At 33.7% G+C, this 19383-nt stretch overlaps 1 protein-coding gene and 1 long non-coding RNA gene across 5 annotated transcripts; one reads left to right on the top strand and one right to left on the bottom strand.

Moving 5' to 3' along the window:
* Nucleotides 1-278: 278 nt before the first annotated feature.
* LOC145107174 (nuclear transcription factor Y subunit B-4-like) lies at nucleotides 279-1392 on the bottom strand. The gene is made up of 2 exons (XM_079044029.1): nucleotides 751-1392; nucleotides 279-393 (listed from the first exon to the last, which is right to left on the bottom strand). The coding sequence occupies exons 1-2, from the start codon at nucleotides 1329-1331 to the stop codon at nucleotides 369-371; spliced, it is 606 nt and encodes a 201-aa protein (XP_078900155.1). The 5' UTR covers nucleotides 1332-1392; the 3' UTR covers nucleotides 279-368.
* A 14489-nt stretch (nucleotides 1393-15881) lies between these two features.
* Nucleotides 15882-18095, top strand: LOC145160455 (uncharacterized). Of its 4 annotated transcripts, none has more exons than XR_013738110.1 (3): nucleotides 15882-16570; nucleotides 16784-17280; nucleotides 17835-18095. It is a non-coding gene; the product is annotated as an uncharacterized LOC145160455 (long non-coding RNA). The 4 variants fall into 4 exon arrangements; XR_013738109.1 differs by having other exon boundaries at nucleotides 15882-16659; XR_013738111.1 differs by having other exon boundaries at nucleotides 15882-17143; nucleotides 17222-17280.
* Nucleotides 18096-19383: the final 1288 nt, after the last annotated feature.

The following is a 19383-nucleotide window of genomic DNA, read 5'->3' as shown; positions in this document are numbered from 1 at the left end:
ATAGAAAGATTGTGCCAAGAAACATTTAGTGAAGGTAATACATACCTATGCTATGTCTATTGTGATTTTCGGAAAAATCAAGGAACGGACGTTAGAGTCTTGGAGGCAACGTACCGCTAAGGCGATCCAGCTGGTGACTCTCATACCATCTTGATTTTGATGAAACTAAAAATTATATGTTCTGGCTTTAATAAAAACCAACAAAATGATGGTAATCTCTTTGTAAAAAATTCGCAAATTAATATGAGGCCACGCGGTTTACTCCAGCGTTGTGGTGAAGCCACATCAGCAACATCTTCATCTTCAATCCACCACTTCATCGATGGTGTTTGCACGTGGAAACGCATGGCACATACGCACCATGCACCTCATTTGACCTCCATGCTGGTTAGCCTGATGTGAATCGTAGCACAATGGCTCAGATGGAAAAAAAAAGATCATAACAACGAACTGACAAACATGCACCACCTGATAAACCCTCGACTTCACCAAATTGAAACAAGGATTCTTAATATTTTTTTCTAAAATCGACACATTTAATGCGGTATAATGATATAAAACTAGCAATCGCATTCTATTAAAACTATACAACTTGAACAAGCACATGTGCTATATTTGATATAATAAACCACGTTGGTGTAAGAAGATTTTCTATTGTCCTATCTTCCAAAATGTGGTCGAAAAAATGAAGAAAACTCAGTTACATATTCCATTTCCAAAGGAATAACAAGAAGAAGATGAAATAATTACCACTGCCCAACGGAATCAATGCTTTCCTGTTGATGGTGCAATTGTGTTTGAATTGTATTCGAAGAAAATGGTAACCCAAACTTTTGGTCGCCCACGGATGGAAAAGGTTGTTGTGACATGGTATTGGTTGCTGTCGTTGAATAAAGACTCTTATAAGTTGGCAAACTGTGTTGCTGTTGTTCAATACATTGGTGCGGTTTAGGTAGGTTGTTGTTGTTGTTTCCTTTGCTTTCTTCCTGTCTATACTTGCTAAGATAGAGTTTGAGTGGCTCTACGTATTCCTCAAACCCTAATGTCGTTATGGCCCAATTTATATCATCACCATTTATTGTTTTTCTCTTTTCTCGTTGGCATTTATCTGAGGCTTCACCTGTAACAAAGCTGATAAACTCCGAGACACATTCTTGAACTGTCTCTTTTGCATCTTTTGATATTTTTCCGTTTCCTGGGATGACCTTTTTCATTATGCGACCCACATTGGCTATTGGGAGGAAGCGGTCTTGTTCTTTGTTATTATTGTTGTTGCTGTTCTTTGAACAAGGACTTTCTGGGCTTCTTTTGCCATGTTTTACATCTTCCATTTCCCTTTTGTTTAGAGCGGATCAAATCACATTTCTTTTGTTGGTATAGTTTTTATGGACAAGAGATTAAATGGCAAGAGAAGCATAAAAGTAGGCAGGTCAAGAGGTAGACCAACCTTACAATTTTATTCCATTGGACTCGCTCCCTAGGGTAATTAAGTAATTTGGATATAAGAGGATCTTATTAATAATACCTATAATCTAGAGTAGTATATGTGAATAACGGTCATCAATATTGAGGACTGCCACGAGGACGATCTATCGTGTACCATCTTCCTTTTTGGTTTGCTATTATTGTTCTGGATTCAAATCCTTTTTGGTTGGGAGACAACCATAACATTTTTTTTTAAAAGTACTTATTTCATATAATTCGAAACGACATATTAGATTGCTCGCATTGAGTAAAGAACTCATTGTTCAAACCCTTCTTCCTTATAAATTATGAAGCACAAAAATGCTCTCGGTGATCTTTTGTGTAGCTAACCGAAATGGTATCATTCTTCAATATAGGGATAGGGTTGTGTTTGAGGAAAAAAATGGTTAATCTAAAATAAAACTTATATTTTGTTTTTTTTTTAGGGATTAAACCTCAAATTTTTATTTTTTACCTGAAAAAAATAAAACATTGTATTTTTTCATGTTTTCCGAAAAAGCCCTCAACTTCCTATTTTTTTTCCGAAAAAAACTTCAATCTTCTAAATGCTTCCAAATAAACCCTCAAACTTTTTAGTTTTTCTTGAAAAATCAATCAAATTTTACAATTTATTTTGGAAAAAAATGACTAAAAGAGCCGGATCGGAAATAAATAAATACATGGTTTTTTCAGGCAAAAAATTAAGGTTTAATCCCGAAAAAACAAAATATAAGGTTTTTTTTAGATTAACCCAAAAAAACACAATATTTTTTAATTATAAAAAAAACACTACATTAATTTGTATCTATTATAATCTTTCACATAAATTTTTACATATGTAAAACCTCATATATTAAACACAAGAAACAAAAAAAAAACAATTTAATATAAAAAACATATTGAAAAAAATTAAAAAAAAAATAATTCAACGTTTCAGTAAAAAGATGGTTTCATTTTCACAAAATTAATATAGTTATTTAGTTGGTAAATTGACATATAATATATATTATGGTTTTATGATATTTACACACATTATAGGATAAATAAACGTCTAAATTGTGCAATGTCATCAAATATTTGATTACGGTTACCATATTCTATATTTGGATCATAAAGTGATAAATGATATAAATTGAGCATAACCACAACAACTTCAAATAAACTAAACTTTAAAAACTTTGATGAAGAATAAATAAACTTGAACGCTTGGAGAGAGCAGAGAGAGTTTATAAAACTTATGAAAGAGTTGATATGAGGTACATTTCTTCATTATAAATATGTGGCATTTATACTACAAATTTTACAACATATATATAGTTGTTTAATAATGAGGAATGGAAAATGTCGATATTATGTTGTCATTCACCATTTACTTATAACACTCCCCCTTGAATGACATCATCTCAAATCAGAGTTCAATTTTGAAGTACTACCTCATTAAAAACATTGCTAAAGAAAACCCAGTGGGAGAAAATTTTAGCGAAGGAAAAAAGAGTGTAGTGTATAGTTGACTCTCCCTCATTTAGATGTCAATTAATCATCATATGTTGTGTACATGTCGCATTCCACTATTATGTACATGTTTTCTAAAGATGGTAGTTGGAAGCGCCTTCGTGAAAAGATCTGCTGAATTGTCGCTTGACTGAACATATTTTATTTCAACTTGATGGTTGTTTATAAGTTCTTGAATGTATTCAAAGAACTTTAGAGGTATATGTTTTGTCCTGTCACTATTGATGTATACTTTTTTCACTTGAGTGATACATGATGAGTTATCTTCATACATTAAAGTTGAACCTATATCCTTTTCAAGTGCACATGAGGTTAAAATGAGTTGTGTCATCGGTCTTAACCATGTACATTCTCTACTATCTTCATTTAGTGCAATTACTTCAACATGATTTGAGGATGTGACAACGAGTTTTTGCTTTTGAGAGCGCCAATAAATTACAGTACTTCCACTTAATAATAGGTATCCAGTTTGAGATCTAGCTTTATGAGGGTCAGACAAATAACATGCATCTGCATAACCAATCAAACCTTGTTTTGAATAGTTAGGATAAAATAATCCTAAAGCAGTAGTTCCTCGAATGTATCGAAAGATATGCTCGATTTGAGTCCAATATCTTTTTGTCGGGGATGAGTTGAACCTTTCTAGCAAGTTTACAACAAAAGGAATGCTAGGTCTAGTATAACTGGTAAGACACATGAGAGCTCCAATCACATTAAGATATGGTACTTCTGAACCAAGGACTTCTTCATTTTCTTCACAAGAAATGGATTTTTGTCAATATTTAATGATCTAACAACCATTGGAGTGCTTAAAGGATTAGCATTCTCCATATTGAAATGTTTCAATACTCTTTTTGTTTAATTTGATTGATGCATAAGTATTTCGTTAGGCATATCCTCAATCTGCAAACCAAAACAATATTTGTTTTTTCCAAGGTCTTTCATTTCAAATTCGTTCTTTAAAATTTTTATCACTTCTAGGATTTCTTTATTCGTCCCAATAATGTTTAGATCATCAATATAGACAGCTATGATCACATATCCGAATGTTGTATTCTTAATAAATATTACGCATGGACAAATAGTGTTATTTTTATAATCTTTACTTGTCAAATAATCGCTTAACCGTTTGTACCATATGCGTCCAAATTCTTTTAACCCATACAAAGATCTTTGTAGTTTTATAGAATTCATTTCTTTGGGTTCTACACATAATGCTTCAGGAATTGTAAATCCTTCAGGGATTTTCATATAGATATCACTACCAAGTGATCCATACAAGTAAGCTGTAACAACATCCATAAGATGCATCTCTAAAATTTCAGAGGCTGCTAAAATGATTAAATATCTGAAAGTGATTGCATCCATGATAGGAGAATATGTTTCCTCATAGTCAATTCCTGGTCTTTGAGAAAAAACCTTGAGTGACAAGTCTGGCTCTATATCTAACAATTTCATTTTTTTCATTTCTTTTTCTTATAAAAATCCATCTGTACCCAAAAGGTTTCACATCTATAGGTTTGAGAATAATAGGTCCAAAAGCCTTTCTTTTATTGAGTGTGGTTAATTCAGATTGCATGGCCTCTTTCAAATTACACAGATCATGCCTATTTTGACATCCAATAATAGATTGCAGTTCTGGAGCCTCGTTTATAATATCACATGTAACAGCATAAGAAAATATTATGCATTCCAATTCAATTTGGTTCCTTATTATTTTTATATGGCCATAACATAATTAATTTCAATCTCATTATCATTTATTTCCACTTCTGGGGAGGTTATGATATTAATTGTTTCTTCGGGAACACTTTTATTATGATTAAACATATTTTATAATTTTCTTCTTTTTCGAGGATTTGTATCCTTAGAAAAAAATGTTCTTCCATGCTTCAGGCATGTTTTAGACTCTTGAGTAACTTTATCATCAGATTGTTTATCTGGAATTTCAATTCGAGCTCGAGCATTGACAACTAATATATATGATTTAGTTACCCTTTTCGTGTCAGTAAATACATCAGGTAATTGATTTGCCATTTCTTGGAAATGCATTATCTTTTGAACTTCCAATTCACATTGCTTTGTGTGAGGGTCAAGATATGATAAGGAAGGTTCATGCCATGAAACATCCTTTTCTTGGTTTTTATTTTCTCCTCCTTATGGTGGGAAATTTGTCTCATCAAATTGCCAATCAGCTAATCTTGTTGTAAAAACATCACCTGTTAGAGGTTCAAGATATCTTATAATAGAGACTAACTCATATCCAACATATATTCCCATCATTCTTTGAGGACCCATTTTTGTGCGTTGTGGTGGTGCAATAGATACATATACTGCACATCCAAAAATTCTAAGATGGGAAATATTTGGTTCTTGACCAAAAGGAAGCTGTAGGGGAGAATATGTGTGATATGAACTCGGTCGCATATGAATTAGTGATGCAACATGTAAAATTACATGTCCCCTAATGGAGATTGGAAGTTTTGTTATCATTATTAATTGTCTAGCTATTCGTTGGAGATGCTTAATCAATGATTCATCCAAGCCATTTTGTGTGTGGATATGAGCACCTGGAACCTCAACAACAAATCCCACGGACATGTAATAGTCATTAAATGCTTGAGACGTAAATTCACCAGCATTATCAAGTTTCACTCTTTTAATAGTATAATTGGGAAAATGTGCTCTTAACTGAATACATTGAGCAAGGAATTTAGCAAATGCTACATTACAAGTTGATAATAGGCAAACATGAGACCATCTATTGGATGCATCTATTAAGACCATAAAATATTTAAATGGTCCAGATGGTGGATGAATTGGTCCACATATATCACCTTGAATTCTTTCAAGAAATCCAGACAATTCCTTTTCAATTTTCATTGGTGAAGGTCTCGTAATTAATTTTCCACTTGAATAAGATGTACATTGGCTTATATTATTATTTTGAGGGAACTTATGATCCTTCAATAGATGCCCATGTGTACTATTAATTATTTGACGCATCATCGTCAATCCCAGATGGACTAACCTGTCATGCCATAAACTAAATATCTCAGGATGACAACTTTTTCCTTAAACTACCATATTTGACTCAGTCATATTTATATATGTAAGTAAACTAGAGTCAAGTGTTGGCATTTTCTCAAGTACTCGATCTTTATATTAGATATACATATATTTCATATTTCCAATTGTTTTTGTTAGAGTGCCATATCCTTTTAGATATATGTCACTAAAACTCAATAGATTTCGATTTGAATTTGAAGAAAATAAGGTATTGTTTATCAAAAACTTTGTATCATTAAGTAGCATGAAATGCGCCTTTCCAGTTCCCACAATCAAGTCTGTAGGACCTGATATACTATGTATAACAGGCTTTGATGGTTTTAGTTCTAAGCAATATGTCTTAGATTTTAAAATAGTATGTGTAGTACAACTATCTGGTAGACAAATATCTCCAACATTTTCTTTATCATGTGCTCTTATTGAACTCATATTGATCTTCACATATTTTAATGAGAAGTTATCAAAATAATTATGATATTAACTACGAAGAAAACTTCATTAATTTTAAAATAAACATTACATCAGGAATAAAAACAAATAGTTACACCCCAAGATTAGATCTCCTTAATGTACACATCATTGCAAAAATTATCACAGATAAGCTCAATGTTTTCAAATTCAACATGATCGATAAGGTTTACTTCTTTCCCATTTCTTTTAAGAGAATCTTGGTACAGTTTACAAAGATGTGGAGGTGTGCGGCAGATCCTTGACCAATGAGTTTTGCTACCACATCTATAACATGAACCTACAGGGTTCTGTTATATTCCTAAATCATGTCCCTTGTCTTGTGGTTGGACATTATTGCCATGTGGATCATGCTAATTGTTACTTCTCCGACCACGACCACATTGATTATAATGACTTCGTCCTTGACTATATGGATGATAATTTATAGAGTGGTGGTTTTGATTATAATGGATACGACCACGTCCATGATCACGACCACGACCTTGTCCTCGTCCACGACCATGTCCTCATCCGCACATAATATTTCTAGGTTCATTAGTATTAGTAGCATTTACTTCAGGAAGTGCTACTGAACCTGTTGGACGGGACTCATGATTTTTTATCAAGAGCTCATTGTTTTGTTCAACAACAAGGAGGCAAGTATTAATTTCAGAATATTTTTTGAACTTTTGTAATTGATATTGTTACTACAAGGTTATACATGATGCATGAAAAGTAGAGATAGTTCTCTCTATCATTGCAGCATCAAAAACCTCTTCCCCACAAAACTTGAGCTGTGAACATATTCTAAACAAGGCGGAACTATAGTCATTCACTTTCTTGAAATCTTGAAACCTCAATGCCATCCACTCAGCCTTAGGATTTGGAAGTATAACTTCCTTTTGATGGTCAAATATTTGTTTCAAGTTATTCCAAATAATGTTTGGATCAGTATTATTTAGGTATTCATATCTTAACATTTCATCCATCTGTTTACGAAGGAAAATTATTGCTTTTGCTTTGTCTTGAAGAGAACAACAATTCTCTTATACTATTGTTTCTGAAATGTCCATTGCCTCCAGATGCACTTGAATGTTTATGGTCCTTGAAATGTAGTTTTTTCCATTAACTTCTAGAGCATGGAATTCAATCTTTGCAATGTTGGGCATATTGTGACTACATCTTTTTGAAATAAAAAAATAAGAACAATAAGATAAAAATTAGAATCTATTTATTTCAATAAATATTACACAAAAAGGAAAAGGTAACGCCATCGTTACATACAAAACTAAAAGTAGATGAAATTCTATATTATCATAAATGTAAAGGATTGGGATGAAAATTGAGATGACTATTATAGTCATGATAATCACAAAATGGTGAATCATCTTGAATTTGATTTCTTGAAATTTAGTTTTTTGATAGAAGAGAGAAATATTTGTGGTGAAAATAAGTATGGTAAGTATGTTTATTTATAATAAGAAAAATAGCCTTTATATAGCCGTTACATATACAACGGGAAGACCTCCGTTGAAGAGAAATCACGAAGTCGGGGACAATCGTCTTATAGAACACTATTTTCCAGATGACGTCATGTACGCATAACGACGGTTCCGAATTTGGAAATAGTTATTTTTATGTATTGTTGGCGGCTTGTTAGGCTCATTTCCATATCTTTCAATTGAAGTGGGATGCAAGAGGTGGAAAGGATTTTCTTCAATTCAAAAATACATAACCGTAATTCGTCAGTTACAATACATCATGGAAGCAGATAAATAGGACGAGTATTTGAGAATTTCCAAGTGTACCACACGGGATACACTGTACAAGTTCATGAAAACTATTACTTTGATTTATGGCGAATAGTATTTGCATAAACCAATGATCAATGATGTCCACCAATTATACATGGTGAATGAAAATAAACATGGGGTTCTAAGAATGTTAGGTAGCATTGATTGCAAGCACTCGTCTTAGACTATGCCCATTGGTAACTAAAAGCAAGGGTCGGTAGCCAAAATTATTAAAACGAAAATAAAAATTCTTGGAAAACAACCGACGGAGTTGTTGTACCCACCACCATGTCGTCTATTTGTTTAGAATATATTGCCACGTGCTCGATATCATATTTGGGTTCTTTTTCATTGGTTAAATATTTTTAGTTATTATACAAAACTTATGCCATATATATTTGTATGCTGCCTATATTTATATTTTAACTATAATTTTATAAAACATTAAATTATATCAAAAATTATAAATTGTTTTCCTCTACAAATGAAGACCCAATATTGATATATCTATATCTATAAAAACCTTTTATAACAAATTAAAATATTTTTCTTCATTTTAAAATAAATATATTACATATATTTTTATAGAATAAAAAATAGTTATAGATTCTATCAATAAAAATAATTACAAAATACTTTTATATATTAAAAGGTTGGGTTGGTTTTAGTTGCTAATGTGTGTGCAAAATTTAGTTCGATTGGGTTGTGTAGGTGGAAGAGAGAGAAAATAGTATTTTAATAGATGGTTGGATTGAATTCGGTTGTTGATGGGAGTAGTCTTAGGTATTGTTCCCTAACGCATGACGTTGTCAATAAATGTGAGGCGATCATAGAGAGTCGACGATTATTCTAGAGGAAATTATGCCACACGATTTTTGGATATGGCATGCATTCAGGAGGTATAGCATCCAAACCTTGATAATTATTTTGAGATGTCCTTTTGAGCATTTTAGAGTGTTTAGGATCATAAAAATGCAACCTTGGACCTTGATACTCTTTCATGCAAGAGTTTTGGAGCATTAGAGTATGATATGAGTTAAGATCTTGGTGTTGGGCTCTTTGTAGCGATACAAAGTCATAAAGGTTGCAAATTTATGGCGTAAGATGTCCTATTAGTCTTGCATCTGAAGTTTGGACGATATGTATTAAGCCTTTAAGACCTTAGTTTAGAATTTGGAACTCAGAGGTTTTTGTCAGGCGTAAACGTGAGAACGTTGGGCGTTGGGACGCCAGGTGTCATATGGTGGATGCTAGGCATTTTCTTACAAGCCTATTGGATTGATTTTTGGGCCTTGGTCCATTATGGGTTTGGGCTTTGTTTAGTTGGGTTATGTGGAGAAAAGGTAAAATGGTCTTTTACAGTTAATTTGATTGAGGATGAATTAGACCTTTGTTTATGGGTTAAATCCCCAATTATTGAGTATGGTCATTATTGGATTATGTTTAGTGTGAGGGCTCGTGTTTGCAACAGCTCGAGTGTTTGATCCAGTTATCTTCAATTAGAGATGAGTCTTCTTACCACATTAGTGGGTCGAAGGCACCACGGCCGGCCCACTGTATTGTATGAGTAGAATATATCTATTGTATAAATTTGATCGATGTGATTGTATGATTTACGTATGGAGCCAATATGGGCTCAGAGTCATTATGGAATCGGGGTTGATATGGACCCCAAGGGTTGATACGGACCCGACACAGCTCATTGTTGTTATTTCGGGTTGATACGAACCTGACACAACCACGTGTTGTTATATTATATGTATAATGTATGTGGTATTTTGGGTAAGCTCACTAAGATTTGGCTGACAATTATGTGTATAATGTATGTACTATGATGATTACTCTTGTTTGACATACTTGTTTGGTTTTATTATGAATACTTGATGGTTTTTGGTTAAATTAAAAATGAAAATTTTATCCATGTTTTTGGGACGTTACAAGTTGGTATCAGAGCCTTGGTTTGAGAGATTCGGACATAGTTTCAGGTGTGCCATAACTCAAACTGAGGAAGATAATTTTTTCAAAGAAAAATGAACTTCTAAAAGATTTTTACAAAACTAGAAAACGGGTGTGATGTATGCAATCAGCCGAGCTCACGTAAGTGATTCCCAAATACCCATACCTATGTGTTGCGATTAGTATGTCAATGTGTGAATTTCATGCTAGATTAGGACTAAGGATAACTTCAGGAATCATATGATAGAACTGCCTTAATTGTGTGATGCCTTATAGCCTAGGAGGATTAGATGCTATGTACTACATGGAATTGATATCAGTTCAGTTAATTGCTAAGTGTACGCTTCCAAAGTTGTATATGATTAAAATCATATAGCCATAGAATGATCGATTTAGCCTTATTTCCTGTTCCTTGTTTGATTGTGGACTTAGGGAAGAATCATCATTTGACAGTCTATGTGATTCCATTTTGTGTATAACTTGCATGCATAAGGCAACCAGCGGTGTTGATTGAGGTTCTCGGTATTGCGGCTGCTGGGAGTTGAGGATTCTTAGGAAAGCCTAGGATATGTATGTCGTTTAGCTTAGGATTGGTTTATAGTGCTAGTGTGGTGACATAGAGGAATCAGGATGGATCTTGAGGAAGGTACAGATAGGTGTGAAAGGTAGTATTGGGCATCTACTACTCGAAGCACAGGATCTGTACCCGAGATAAGGACAGATAGGGTTGTTGGATTTCAGAAGTGCTATATGCCAAAATGGTCCTGCCCTCCGGTGTTTTATGTCTGGCCCCTGTCTGTACATAGTGGGTGAAGAGTATTGTTTAACGCTTATATAATAGTAATAATAGCTAGACTATTAATTAGTCTCGGTGAATATTAAACTAAACCCTAGTGGTAATGATACTAGGTTTTGTCGAAGGAAATTGTTTTAAAGAGTAACGAAGTGCTGTCCGAGTACCGAGTCACCACCTTACCAAGTGAGTGCATAGTTACTTTCATCTTACACATAAATATGAAGTATTTTATATAAATTACGTGTTATGGGTGCATATTATCTGAATACTTGCTGTCTATGTCGGATGAATGATTTTATACATGTTTTAAATGATTTAAAACTGTATATGTATTTTATATCTACAAAAATGTTGGGGTAAAACATGGGTAGATGTTATAGATGATGTTTGATAAAATGATGAGAGGCCTCGATGTTGTTCTTGTTGATTCCAGTCATCTAGCGGAGTATAGATGACGACCACGGACTATTCTAGATAGTCCAGTGGAACGCTAGCAGGCTCGCAACCTGTAGGTGTTTGTGAATGATGTGTTCACCGGTGTACTCCATCCCCCCATGGTTGCCTTTAGGACATTTATTGCTGAGGAAACCCCTTAGCAGTGGTGTCCATCCCGATGTTGATCCTTAGTGTAGGTCCCTTATGATAGGTGTTTTAGGGACGTAATGTGAGGATAACGGGAACGGGTAATCGGGTTATTGTTGGATGATAAAATTAATAAACTTATTTATTGTGGGTTGAAAACCCTATGTGCTCACCAGGCTCCCAAGCCTGACCCACTCAGTTTCATGTATTACAGGTAGTGGCACTCGAGCATAGATGTGATGTTTTGGATGAGGGATTACGAATATAGGCCTGTAGATATGAAATAATGTAGTAAGGCTTATATTGTACTGTTTATGCTTTTGATCTGTATCAAACATGACATCCCGAGTCTTTTTAATGAAATACATTTCTACGGAAATGCTTTGATAAATCTTTATCATATTTTTATTTTGGGAACAAATTCCGCAACACTTTTATGTAAAATGTTACTCTGATTTTCAAACAAGCATAAACAAAATCGGTATTTTCTGGCTGTGAAAATGGGGATGTCACAGTTGGTATCAGAGCATTAGTTTAAGCGAACTATGAATTTGTAGAATTTCTAGGCATAAACTTAGAATGCTAAGCGATGATTGTGAGGTGTGATCTTCACCAAGTTTCCCACTCTCGTGAGCTCTAATAGGATTGAAGTATCTCAGCAGAATTATTCTCCACTCCCCATCTGCACTATGAATATCTCGAGTTATCTCTTTAAGGAACCACTAGTCAACACACAAACAGACATATAAATAATCAAATTTCAAACATTATTGATTATATAAACTCTTCATTGGCTAATAGCTTTAATATTGCAGTTTTTTTAACAATATTAGGCAAAAATTTTAACAATATTAAGCAGAATTTATGACAGCTGAGGGGTCATCTGGAGGAGGGGAAATAGATGAGACAAGTCCAATACCGTGTGAACAAGAATCTCTATGAATCTGTGATGTTAACCATTTAAAATTTTCAATCAATAAAAACGAATTTGATCAGAACTATCAATCAATGAAAACGAATTTCATTAAAATTGTGAAACCATGAATTTGTGAAGCTGTAAATCTGTGAAATTGTGAATTTACACAACTAAACGATGGCAATATACCGTCGGATCTGCATAACTAAGCTCTGAACATACCTTCAGAGAGGGAGCAACGAGATGAGCAAGCGCCAAGAGGACCTGGAAGCGGAGGTGCTTCAGGCGGAGGCGACGAGGTGTAGTCGAAGGGCTTGATACTGTCGGACCTGTTCTACGTCTCAGACTCTCGGACTCAATTAGCAAGTGGAAACAATAGAGAAGGAAATCAAAAGAACAACGAGAGTCGTGAGATCGTTTTGCGTCTTTGGGATTAGGGCAAGTGGAAACGATTGCTTGAAATTGGAGATGGACTCTCAATTGGTATCGAGGACGACGATGTTTGAGATGTGCGACAATGTAGGTCGATAGTGTGGCGACAACCCACAAGGGATGTTAACGTAAGGGGTTTCGTGGGGGTAGACGGCATTCGCCAATGAAGGTTAGGGGAATCTGTCACTGGTGAGGTAACACGATTAGGATAAGGAGAGTGCAAAGTTTGATAAAGAAAGAAGAGGGAAATGAAAAATAAGTGCGGGAATTTTAATTTTTTGGTGAAAATTTGTATCAACGAAATATATACTTAAAAAAAGTTAGATTAATAATAGAATTTAAAAAATATATTAATTAATATTGATTATATAAAATAGAAAAAATATATATGATTTTCCTATGGTTTGTTTGAACTCCAATGTAGAGAAAAACTATCAAAATTTTTACTTGTTTACTTATGTTGTTTTAGTCTACTGTGTGGTAGGGTTTTGAAAAATGTAAACTAAAAACCCCAATCCATAAGTCATAAGCCTTAAGCTCTAAGTTATAAGTCGTGAACCTTATGTCCTAAGCACTAAGCATCAAGGCTATCCAGAATGGGTGCCAAAAAGACGCGTCAAAACTAAGGTGGACAACCAAGTCATGTGTGAACACTTCCCTAGTGTCCAGTGGCTTGGTTGTGGAGTGGTTATGGAGACGGATGAAGACGACGCATGTGATTGGTTAAGCTTTTTTGACCATTTTCTTCGCATGTGATATGCTAAGGTTTATGTTTTAATTTTTTTTATTTGATTTAATATCAAAATAAATAAATAAATAATTTGGAGTGGTGACCATTTCAAAAGTCTAGTGGTTTGATAGTGAGCTTGTAGTGGAGTTTATATGGCGTTGAGCTGGCAGCACTTTTCTAATGGGTTGGTGGTGACTACTCTCTAAGCCCTAACCTTTAGATTTAATTCTTATGGTTGATGATTAATTACTTAAGTCTCAAGTCTTATGGATGAGGGCTTAGGTCTTAGGGCGCAAGGCATGTGGCTTAGGGCTTAGGGCTTAGGGTATAAAACATAGGGCCTAAGGCTTAATGCATATGAATTAGGCCAATTATGGCTTATGGATCATGACTTATGATTGAGGGCTTATGACTTATGTTTAGGGCATAAAGCATAGGGCCTTAGGCTTAGTGCATATGAATTAGGCTAATTATGGCTTATGGATCATGACTTATGACTTATGACTTATGACTGCGAGCTTATGACTTATGCTTAAAAATTAGGGCTAATGGGTTAAAATTGGGGCTTATAGCTTTAGGTTTACATATGCTTTATGCATCATGGCTTATGAGTTATGACTTATGATTTATATATTAGTGATTATGGATTTAGGCTTAAGGCTTATTCATTCAGGCTTGAGGCTTGTGGCTTGTGATACATGTGTAGAGTATAGGCTTATGGCTTAGTAGTTAGGGTTTTGGGCTTTAGCTCACATCTACATACCACACATCCTACCCAACACCACCCCTACAACCCAATCCATACACATACACACACACACCCATACCTACATCCCCACATTACCCTTAGTGATTGATTAATCATATGAAAGTCATTAACCAATTACGAATAAAGACAATTGGTCAGGCTAGTTGGTTCTAGTTAATATCAGTCAAAGCCTGTCATATTAATATATTGATATTTTTATTTGAATATATAGATTATTAATATTAAATTTTATATGGAGTGGTGTTGGTGTGGGTTTGTAGGTGAAGGTGGGCTGTATGAGGTAGGTATTGGGTATAAGTGTAGGTGGGCGTGCTTTGGCAAATATGGGAAGATTGTGTATGGGTGTGTGTGGGGGTATACATGTATGTAAAGTTGGGTTTGGGTAGGGTGGGTCGATATATGGATTTGTAATAGGGTAGGGTGTATGCCTGGGTTTGTAGGTATGGATAGGTGGCTTATGACTTATGGCTTATGGCTCAAGGGTCATGACTTAGGCTTATGCTTAGGTCTTAGGTGTATGGCTTATGAGTAAGGGCGAAGGGCTTAAGGCTTAAGGCTTATGGCTTATGCCATATGACTTGGGGCTTCAGGCCTATTTTGTATGAAATATCTTATGATATATGTTTGACGGCTTATAGCTTAGGAGTTAAGGCTTGTGGCTTATAGTTTATAGATCAGGGCTTAAAGTTTATGACATATGGATTATGACTTATATCATAAGCCATAATCCATACGTCTCAAGCCATAATCCAAAAGATACAATTCTTAAGCAATAAACTATAAACCATAAATCTTAAGTCATAAGCCATAATTCTTAAACCACATACCATAATCCTTATGGGTTATGGTTTAAGGCTTACAAAATAGCGATTATAGCTTATGGCTAAACTCATATTGCTTAAAGCTTAAGGTGTAGAGCTTATGACTTATAGTTAGCTTAGTCCTTAGTCCTTATGGCTTATGGCTTATGACTTAGGGCTTAGGGATTAAGGCTTATGGAGTAGGGATTATGGCTTATGCTTAGGATTTAGGGCTTATGTCTCGGGGATTATAAATTAGGGCTTATGACTTATGGATATGGCTTGGCCTCAACCAGACTCGTTTACACTTACACACATACATATGGATAAAAAAAACTTATAACAAAATAATTATATATTAGATTTTAATTTCATGATAGAAATAAAAACATAGATATTATTTTTTAAATAATAAAAACAATAGATAATATTATCAATGAAAAAAAATTATTTGTAATTTTATGAAAAAATTAAAACCGGTCCAGAAACCCTGGTTAAGAAAGTTATCTTTCTAAAAAAATAGAAAAATCAAAAAAGAAAAAATCATTTATTTGCAATTTTTATAGAAATATTAAAATTTCATTTTTGGTTTATTCCCTCGTTCTTCCATTCCAAAAGTTTCAGATTCCCTCTACCTGAAATTTTTTTGATTTAGTAATTCCCTCCTCTTTAAACCTAATATCTATTATCTTCAATGTTGAAACCCTTAGGCCATGAGGGATATCGGAAATTCCAATCGCGTTCTCCATTGCACCATCGATCCAAACGTCTGCTATCGACAATCGAAGATGTCAATCCTGAATATTGAAAATCAACTCACATCCCGCTCAGGTTTCCAAATTCCCATTACCCCCAACATAATCTAAACCACTAGGGTTCGTTCTTTCGTTTTTCTCTCATGGGGTCATCGTTACCTATCCGTCCCTCCACCCTGGCTCCTCCACATCGCGCCTTCGCCCATATCGTCGATTGTGTTTCCCCTAACCCCTGTTCATCCTCTATTGGCTGCTTGAAAATAGTATGAACAACTTCTCTTCATAATCAAGGTACTGACGATTTTGTGGAGAAAACAATATAAAACCGTCGATCTGGATAAGGTGCCAAGTCAGATCACGAATCGAGTTGAGATGGAATTAAGAATTCCAGGATCGATGCCATTAGGCTCCTTCCGTCTCCTATCAGAACATTTTTCGGAGAGTTTCTCACGAAATAGCCCCATATCCCCATTGGTGTTTTCTCGGTTTTTTTGGGTCTTCATCTCAACGGTACAAGAGCTTAGAAGCCTATAATCGAGTGTAAAGGTAAGCCCTAAACATGTTTTATTTGAGATTGCTGATTAGGTGATACTCTTGTTGATAAGTTAGGAGTTGATCTTCCATTCATGTTCAAGGTGATTGCTATTTCATCCTCCATGTTTAAATATGATGTTTTTGATAAGTCTTTCCACAAATTTGTTCTCAATTGTAATTAAGAAGGGGATATAAAAATGTTGAGGAATTTCTTTTTGTTTTCAGGTTTGATTACATGCAATCACTACATTCGATTGGTATTGATTTCATATGAGCTTGCTAAAGATCTAAATCATGCATAAGGGAAGTGTCAATACTGTAGATGTAGAGATATATCTCTTCTAATTATGATGTTATATCTTCCTATTATGTTTTAAATCCCTAAATCTCTTCTTATAACGCTTTAATTTGGTCTGATTATCAAGAAGTGGAATGTTGAATGTTGTTTCTTTCATTAAGCAAGTCAAGGTCAGTACTCACTACTTTATATTACTTCATTACTATGCAAAAAGACATAAATGCCCTTTTGGTAATAGATCAGAATATGAGTTGCAGTTGTCATCTACTGGTGGAAGGCTTATCATTGCAAGTACCTTATATTTTCTATCCTTCAAACTCTTGATTTCTGTCCTATATCATTAATTTTGATGGTTTTTTTTGCAGTTTCTACATTTGGAATTAGATGCGTTTCTTTGAGACCACCACTCCTCACCGGCCTCTTCGTAAGTAGTTTTCTTCTTCTATACATGTTTTTCTATTATAAGTAAAGCTATGACATTTATTTCTTGTATATATGTGGTTTTTGCACATCAAATTTGCTTTCAATCAAAATTCTAAATTGACATACATGTTTTTAGATTTTATCTAAAAAATGTTGCTCTCATGTTTTTCCCTAAACTTATCAATTTAGGGCTGTTTGGATTTGCTTTTAAAGTTATTACTGGTAATTCTAAGCAATCAACTTAGGGTAATAACCAAAATTTGATTGTGATTCTTAATTTTTTGAGCATTGAGGATTAAAATAATGATGTCCTGTGATCATATAATTATTAAAGCTTTGTTGATTATGATTATCTGTGATAGTTGGAAAAATAATATAACGTTTGTTCAAGTGTTTGGAGTTTTTAGGGTTTGTCTAAACTTGGTATTTTGCTTCTGATTACAAGAAGAAATGACATAGGAAAAAGTCACGTATATGCTCTAAAGTTTTTTGTATTTGTTTTCACTTGTGAATCTTGTTAATTCTCGTGTTTGATTACTATTTTTTTATTACAAGGCTTGTATGATCACCAAGAACACGTGTTTCGTCTGTTGTAAGTGCAAGTGCAGGAATGACTATGACAAGAAGATTGATTTGAAACTGGAACGATTATGATGCATCTAGCAATAAGAAGATCAAATCTGATGATGTAGTTTGTTGATTATTTATGAGCAAAATAATTTTAGTTGGAGGTGCAAGTAAGAATTTGAAGCCATCTTTAAGAAACATCTTTATTTTCACTGAGCAAATTAAATCTGAGATTATGTTTATCATTGCCATCCATATCTTTATAAAGCTTATTTTAATGTTCATAATGGTTTATAATATCTATGATTATATACTCTATCAGTGTAATACTTCTCTTCATATGATTATAATCCAAGTTTTGGTTTATGATGTTTTTGCTCTATTTACCATATTTTAATACTTGCAATTAGTATAATTTTTTATTTTTGGGTATTTTAAATACGAATTTATTGTGTGGATTTGGATTTCAGTTATTAATAATATCGAAATATAAAGTTTTTGTGACGATGAATTAAATAATAACAACGTAAAAAAAATGTGACAAATAAATATCACATTTTACTAAATTCAATAACTATGTGACTAAAAATTCATGTATGGTCATGCTTAGATAATATTTTTTTTGTCAGAAAATAAAATAACCACTTGAAAATATGCAAATAATATGACCATATGGAAGATAGTAGTCATGTTTATCTATATTGTGTGTCTTGACAGAACACTAATGGCCACAGTTTAAATTACTTTCTATGATTGTAGTACAAACAATAGTCACATTCAACAAACAATAGTCACATTCAACAACGTTTTTGTGTCTAAATGATAAAATAGGTTATACTAATAACCAATTTTTATGGTAATAATTGGAATATTGGTCACACTTGCAACAACTTTGTGTCTATAAATCAGTTACAATTATTTTGTAATTGATTCTCTATGTCGAAATAATATAAAATAGTCATAGTTACAACGTTTTATATGTCTGAATGATAACATCGGTCATGAAAAATAATACAAATATGACCGTAAACTAATATTAAATCCGTAATTTTAACAAAATGTGTCTTTATAATACTTATGATCATGTTTCACTTAATTGTGTCTCTATATGATATGCAATAGTCACCAAAATTGCTTCTTTTTTTGACTAATTATTAGCAAATCGCCACATATGAAATTAAGTACATGTGACCATTTAGCGAATATGGTCATGTTCACCATAATTATATGTCTGCAAAAGATACCTAATAGTCTTAATAAACTTTAAATCGTGTGACTATTTATTAGTAAAACGTCACACTGAAACAACATGCATGTCGCAAGTTGGTGATATATAGTCACTACAGTTACAAAATAAATGTGTCTACCGAAAGTTTAACGCCACAATATTAGATAAAATGATTGATTTTAGCAACAAAATTCTCTGCCTAATAGCCACACATTTATAATACGGCCACACTTTTTCATATCATACGGACACTACATTTTAAAGTGACCATAAGACCCATACGACGGCGTCACCTTCCGTCACACTTTC

Source organism: Lactuca virosa, chromosome 1, assembly GCF_052849685.1.
Source record: "Lactuca virosa cultivar CGN04683 chromosome 1, Lactuca_virosa_CGN04683_v6, whole genome shotgun sequence".
In the NCBI taxonomy this organism is placed as follows: domain Eukaryota; kingdom Viridiplantae; phylum Streptophyta; class Magnoliopsida; order Asterales; family Asteraceae; genus Lactuca; species Lactuca virosa.
Note: the sequence above shows the minus strand (reverse complement) of the source record. Positions and strands in the feature narration are given on the sequence as shown.